This window comes from Brassica oleracea, unplaced genomic scaffold (assembly GCF_000695525.1).
Source record: "Brassica oleracea var. oleracea cultivar TO1000 unplaced genomic scaffold, BOL UnpScaffold01596, whole genome shotgun sequence".
NCBI lineage: Eukaryota > Viridiplantae > Streptophyta > Magnoliopsida > Brassicales > Brassicaceae > Brassica > Brassica oleracea.
This window is the reverse complement of record NW_013618130.1, coordinates 1-7,387: the sequence shown is the minus strand read 5'-3', so window position 1 is coordinate 7,387 and position 7,387 is coordinate 1. Positions and strand designations below refer to the sequence as shown.

Sequence of the window (7,387 nt, the reverse complement as noted above, 5' to 3'; positions counted from 1 at the left end):
TCGTAAATGGAAAAACGCGGGCCTGGTAACTTCGTCGTAAACGTGGGTTCTTACATCTGCTCATCGTTTACTTCAACTTCCATATACTCTACTAAAGCTTCCTTACTAATCGTTTACTTCATCTCCTTCATCTTTCTTCTCTACCTCTTCCCTGTATGGATTCTCATCAAAGCCAGTCTTATGGCTTTTTACACCTACTAAACAGTCAACTACCTAACAATGAATACCCAACTCAGTTTATGAGTTCTTTACCTAGTCCAGACCTTGGAGGATCTGCTTCACGTGCACAAAGTGGTGAGGACCGTAAGCAAAGGTGCAAGTGGTCAACAGCTGAAGACCTGGTCCTCATCAGTACATGGTTGAACACCTCCAAAGATCCACTAGTTAGAAATGAGCAAAGAGCAGGAACCTTTTGGAAGAGGATTGCCGCTTATTATAATGCAAGTCCCAAGGTGGTTGGTTTGGCTAAGAAAGAGCAAAGCCACTGTAAGCAACGGTGGGGGAAGATAAATGAGGGTGTCTACAAATTCGTGGGGTCATATGACGCTGCAACAAAACAAAGGACCAGTGGCTAGAGTGAAGATGATGTTTTGAAGGCTGCACATGAAATCTTCTTCAACGATTACAACGTGAAGCTCTCGTTGGAGCATGCCTGGAGGAAGCTTAGGAATGATCAGAAATGGTGTGGGACTTATGGAAGTAGTCAACAAAGCTCTGGTTCAAAAAGAAAGAGGGTGGGGGAAGAACAATCTTTTCAGTCATCAGCATCTATGCCCAGTGTCAATGGAGAGGATGAAGTAATGGCTAGGCCTATTGGTGTTAAGACAGCAAAGGCGAAGGCTAAACGGCCAGTGGGAGAAGAAGGGAAGAATCTGCAAGAATTGCGGCAAATGTGGGAGATAAAGGCGAATGACTTAGCTATGAAGGATAAGCTTAGCAAGACCAAACTGCTTGACAGTTTGCTTGCAAAAACAGAGCCACTTAGTGAATTAAAAGTGGCGCTTAAGAACAAACTGATTACTGAAATGTTATCAAAGTAATCCTTTAAAATATGAGTAGATCTATTTTAGTGAATTAGTAGTCTTTGTGATCAATGTTATCAATCTTGCTTTGAAATATAAGTTGATGTGTAATATAAGTAGTCTTTGTGATCAATGTTATCAGTCTTTGAAATATAAGTTGATGGTTTTACTTTTTTGCTTTTCGGGGGAACAGAAACCAAAATGGAAGCAAGAAAACCGATTGTTTGTGGCTTCTCAACAAGAGGAATCATACCACCTCTCCCACAAGAAGATACAGATGATGATGTTGCGGATATCACACCAACTGAAGTAGAAGTGGTGGAGATATCAGATGAAGAAGAAGAAGATATGGTGGAGTTGAGCTCCAAAGAATACATGAGAAATATGGGTTACTTGATTAGGGTGGAGGAATCAGTTGAGGACATTGAACCTGAGTTCATAAGGATGCTGAAAAGGATGGAAGAGAAAAAGAAGAAGCTGAGAGAGGAGAAGTTTAAGGTACTGAACTCGGGAATCAAGCTAGAAGTAGACCAATGTTCTAAGGGTGATGGTAAGAAGATGAAGAGAAGAAGCTGAGAGAGGAAAGTCACAGACAAGCTCTTGTATGTTGTATTTTGGTTTTTTTGTCTAAAACTTTGCAGGTCACAGACTCCTGTATGTTGTGTAGTCATGAGGATTGTCTCATGCATATTGTATGTGTTGTGTAGTCACGGAACAGCTTTGTAGTCACGAGACTCTTGTATGTTTGTGTAGTCATGAGACTACGTTTGTATGGTGTCATAAAACTCATGTTCTATTGTCATAAAACTCTTGTATTATTGTGAAGTCATAAAACTCTTGTATGTTTGTGTAGTCACGAGAGTCTTGTCTTGTATTATTGGTAGTCTTGTATGTTTGGTTCTCTTGTTTTATAAATTAAGGAGTAATTCTTATTCTACAACACACAACTTTTCTTCTCTCATTCAAGAAACACAACTCTTGTTCTCTCCTTTTTATATTCTCAGTTTGAATCCGATAAATTTTTCAAATAAATCTTGTTCTCCCTTTCTCTATTCTCATTTCAAACAATTCTTGTTCCAAACATTTAACAAAAAAAAAAGTTTCTTCTTTCGATATGATATCTTCTTCACAAAATCCTTTTGAGGGATTCGAGGATGAAAAATTTGACAAAACATTTGATCAATATTTTGATCAACATTTTGATCAAACATTCAAGAATTTTACCATTAATTATGGTAATCAAGAAGAAGAAAAGAAAAAAAGAAAAAAATGAGCTTACATCGAAAGAAATCGTGAAGAAGACGATCTACGTTTATGGAATGATTATTTCAGTGACACTCCAACATACCCTGATAATCTATTCCGACGAAGTTTTAGGATGAACAAGCCATTGTTCATGCATATTGTTGATCGACTCTCTAATGAAGTTGAATTCTTTCGACAAAAGAAAGATTGTCTGGGAATGCTTAGTCTCTCTCCTCTTTAAAAGTGTACAGTAGCCATTCGTTGTTTGGCATATGGTACTGCGGCTGATACGGTTGACGAATACCTCCGACTCGGTTCAACTACAACTAGGTCATGTTTGGAAAATTTTGTCGATGGAATAATATATTTATTCGGCGATGAGTACCTAAGAAGACCAACACCGGTTGATCTTCAACGTCTATTTGATATTGGTGAGCATCGTGGATTTCCCGGAATGATAGGAAGCATTGATTATATGCATTGAGAGTGGAAGAATTGTCTCACCGCTTGGAAAGGTCAATATTCACAGTGTTCGGGAAAATCCACAATCGTTTTAGAGACGGTTGCATCGTATGATCTATGGATATGACATGCCATTTTTGGACCTCCAGGTACCTTAAATGATGTCAATGTTCTTGATCTCTCACCTGTTTTTGATGACATAATAAAAGGTCAAGCTCCGCAAGTCACATTCTCTATCAATGGAAGAGATTATCATATGGCTTACTATCTCACCGACAGTATTTATCCGAAATTGGCAACTTTTATACAATCAATTTCAATACCACAAGGGCTGAAAGCGGTTTTATTTGCTTAACATCAAGAAGCTGTCCGAAAAGATGTCGAGCGTGCTTTTGGAGTCTTGCAAGCTCGCTTTGCCGTTGTTAAAAATCCTGCACTTTTTTGGGATAAAGTCAAAATTGGAAAGATTATGAGAGCAAATATCATACTCTATAACATGATAGTAGAAGACGAACGAGATGGATACACTCAATATGATGTTTCAGAGTTCCAACAAGGAGAAGACACCGGAAGTTCACATGTGGATCTCACGTTCGCTACTGATATCCCTATAAATATCGGCAATATGATGGGTGTTCGAACTAGAATTCCTGATAAACAAATGCATCAACAACTGAAATCTGATTTGGTTGAACATGTATGACGTAAATTCGGACGTGGTCAGGACAACAACTGAGCTCGGATGTTTCTTTCAAATTATTCTCGTTTATTTTACTAATTTTGTTTTAATGTTCTTTTTAAAAATTAATGTTTAAAATGTTTTTTAATATATTTTATTTAATAAATAAATTTTATCTTTAAAATTTTTTTTTTAAATAATTTTTTTTTCTTAAGAAAACCTACCATTGGAGCTAAAAAAATCGGTGTCTCTTAAGTACAAACTCTTAACTGTGATTAATTACTAAAAAAATGATTAATTAGGATTAAACATGCTCTGATGCCCCCGGGCCACCTGACACTGCATGTATATAAAAGAATAAATTCCAAATCCATGATTTTCTATTATATAAAAAGGGATTCATTTTCCACGTAAAAGAGAAACATTTTTTATTAAAAAAATATAGTTACACAAGTGATTGTTCAGTTCATGATTTAATAAATAAAATGCAATAAATTAATGTTCAGTTCCCTTCTCCTTTATTTAGTTTGTTGGCCATTATAATTGTTTCCAGCCAAAGAGAGACCTATTCAAAAGGCGTTGCTTTCAAAAGCTCATCTCTCTCTGAATCTGCTGATCTCATTACTACTTGCCATCTTTTATCGAAAACCCTCAACCAAAACCCACTTCCCCAAAACTGAAACAAACAAAAAACACAGCTATTGATCTCTTCCTCTGACTCAGATTTGAAACCTAGAAATGGTTCCTACATATCCACATTATTGGAGAAAAAGATCATCAGTAAACCCACAAGCTCTTCTTCCTCTGATGATCCTCTGCTTCTTCTTCATTCTCCACTGCGACGCATCGAGAGCCTCGTCGCCATCAAGCGTTTTCTATAGAAATCCCAATAATGATCACAACAAAAACACAACGAGGAGAGGCCATTTCTTAGGGTTCTTGCCAAGACACTTCCCTGTTCCAGCTTCTGGCCCTTCACGAAAACACAACGACATTGGTCTACAAGCCTTGTTGTCTCCATGATCTCTCTTTCTCTGTCTCTCTAGGGTACTTTATCTAATATAATCTAATGCATGCACTCATACACAAGATAACAGTAGAAGACCATTCATCGATCTCTGATGTTTGCTTTGACACGTACGTAGGGTTTCAGATGTTTGACCTCTTCTAATTGTTCCTCGATCCTTTTTGTTATTTTTTGGTTTATGTAAACCTCTTTGGTTTAGTGTAGAAGTGAAAGATAATGTGAGTTACTATTTTTCTTTTGTATATGTAATGAAAAGTTTACTAGATGAGATATTAGATGCAACAATCTCGTTACTTCATTGCGTAATTGACATCTTTAGTATTTCTCACCTAGTTAATTGAGTTATGAATTTCTGATAAAATCAAAGATGCATTTCTTAAATTTTAATTGGTAAAAAATGGGAAATCATGGTATTTTTAAAAAAGAAAGGCCAATAACTTCATTACCATCTAGAGAACACCGTGGGTCATCTCTTTTACTCGTTCAACCAATGAGCTATGAAAAGGAGAAAAATTATTTTTTGACAAAAGCAAAAGAAGAAGAAAAATAATAGTATTTCTTAATTCTTATTTTTATTGGATGAAGAATATACTATATTATAATTATATACAATAGGCGGTTCATGAAGCTATTTTATATTTGTAAAATATAATACAGAATAATAAAAAGAAAAAATGAGGTTTGAACAAAAAAATAATAATAAAAAGAAAAATAGAAAGAGTGAATAGGATAGTCAAAAAAATCACGCAAAGGTTGGTTTATCAGCGTAAATCGTAAAAATAAATTAATAATAATAGCCTTCGTCAAGTAGAGTCAGTAACCCAACCCGCCACGCCCGGACTGATTTGACACTCGTTTACGTTTTCTTTATTGATCGATTTTTTTAAATACTAGTTTTTGTCTTTTTTTTTTGAATGAAAAATACTAGTTTTTGTCAACTTTAAAATACTATCAATTTAACCAAAATTTATAAAAAGAATCATAATTCATTTGCTCGACAAGCATATATTCAAAAAAAAAACAGAAATTATATTTGCTTAAGAAAATATGAGATTTTTTTGGTCAAAAGAAAATACGAGATTTAAAGAAAGATTATGTACTTATAAACAACTAATTTTTTATAACGATTATTATAATTAAAAAGTCATATAAATTTTCACATATATAAATGCATGTACATTTTCACTTTAAGTTGTTTATTACCGTTCAATGGAAAAGATGATTAAATAGAATATATCAGAATTGAAAAAGATCAACCTACACTAGACAGAGAAGCCGAAAGATGTGCCGCCAAAAGTTAGAGCATAGAAAGAGCTAGCTCACCAAAACTATATAAGTTAATCTAGATAACGAGTTTTTATTGTTTTCCTTTTGAATACTTTACGAGCTTCATATCTAATATCTTCCATAGACATTTACATATATCAATATTTAAGTAAGTTCGAAATTATGTAAAATGATGACTCGTCAAATTGGAAGAGTAATGGCGAACATGCATGATTCGTACGATATGATGGTACGTATAATGGCCGTAAAGAATGATTTAATTAATATCCGTTAATTCCGCGATCGATTCTTAAATTACAAATACACGTATGTAATGTACCTTCTCAGTTGTTCATTATTATATCACTTTACTAAGCAATATTCACCACATGTTATTTAACTCATACTATATTTAATCAAATAACACATTTAGTATACTTTCTAATTAATCAAAAGTTTTACACTCATGAGTGGCTGTTCCATCTTTGATTAACCGAACCTATCCAAAGAGAGAGAAAAAAGTTAATCATACTTTAAGTTGATCAAAATAATTGTACTTGTTCTATAATTCAAAAGCTCAAAACTAGACCATACCTAACGCATTCCAATGGGCATTTATAAGTGAATCTCTTATATAAAAGAAAAAAAAAATAGAGAGAAAGAGAAGACCTTAAAAAAAACTTATTAGACTCTATCCAATGGTTCAGTCTAATTTTCATTTTAAAATAAAATACTTTTATAATAAAATTTAATTATACTCTAATGGTACTCTATTTTAAAGTAAAAAATAAAACGATGAAAAAAAAAACAACTTACCACATATTAAGAGTAAACTTAATTTTTACTCTATCGTAAAGTGAAAAGTAGAGTACCATTAAAACACTTTTACTATAAACTTTATTTTAGAGTAAAAACAGATACACTTATAGATCCATATACCATATTTGTCCACACATGATTAATTTATTGTTTTATATACAATTAAATATATTCATATATAAAAAGTCTCTTCCTAACCTCTCACCACTGGAAAATGCTCTTTTTTATTTTGAAATAAAAATTTATATATTACAACAAGTCATTGGAGCTTGGCATTGGAGATGACACAGTATTTGTTTCTGTAATTTACGCTACTAACTCTATTATAAAGTAACTATTGCTATAATCATATTTTATTTTTCAGTAAAACTACTCTCTATTTTGAAAAGAAATTACTACAAATACCACATTCATATTACTATTTTTCATCTCTATACTAATCATTTTTACCATCACTTTTAATCACTACAAGAAAACAGGGGGATTCTGATGGCCGAAATCGTCGGAAATTCGTCGGAATTGACCAATTCCGACGAATTTCCGACGAACCCGTCCGTCGGTATCGTTTCGTCGGAAAAAAAAATTCGTCGGAATTTCGTCAGAACTTCCGACGACTTTCTGACGAATACCGAGAAACGTCATTCTGACGAACTTCCGACGATATTACGATGCAGATACACGAGACCAGAGTTCATCGGAAAAACTACGTACCGACGGAGAACGTTCCTCGGACACTTCCGACGTAGAGTGTTCCTCGGTGGATTCCGACGAACCTCGTTCGTCGGAATCCACCGACGGACAACGGTCGTCGGAATATACTGACGACCGTTGTCCGTCGGTAAATTCCGACGAACGAGGTTCGTCGGT

General features: G+C 34.4%; 1 protein-coding gene across 1 annotated transcript; it reads left to right on the top strand.

The window, feature by feature from the left end:
* The first annotated feature begins 239 nt into the window (after positions 1-239).
* On the top strand, positions 240-1,040 carry LOC106321420 (glutathione S-transferase T3-like). Its single transcript, XM_013759691.1, has 2 exons — positions 240-530; positions 597-1,040. Exons 1-2 carry the CDS (start codon positions 240-242, stop codon positions 1,038-1,040), a joined length of 735 nt encoding a protein of 244 aa, XP_013615145.1.
* The last annotated feature ends 6,347 nt before the right edge of the window (positions 1,041-7,387 follow it).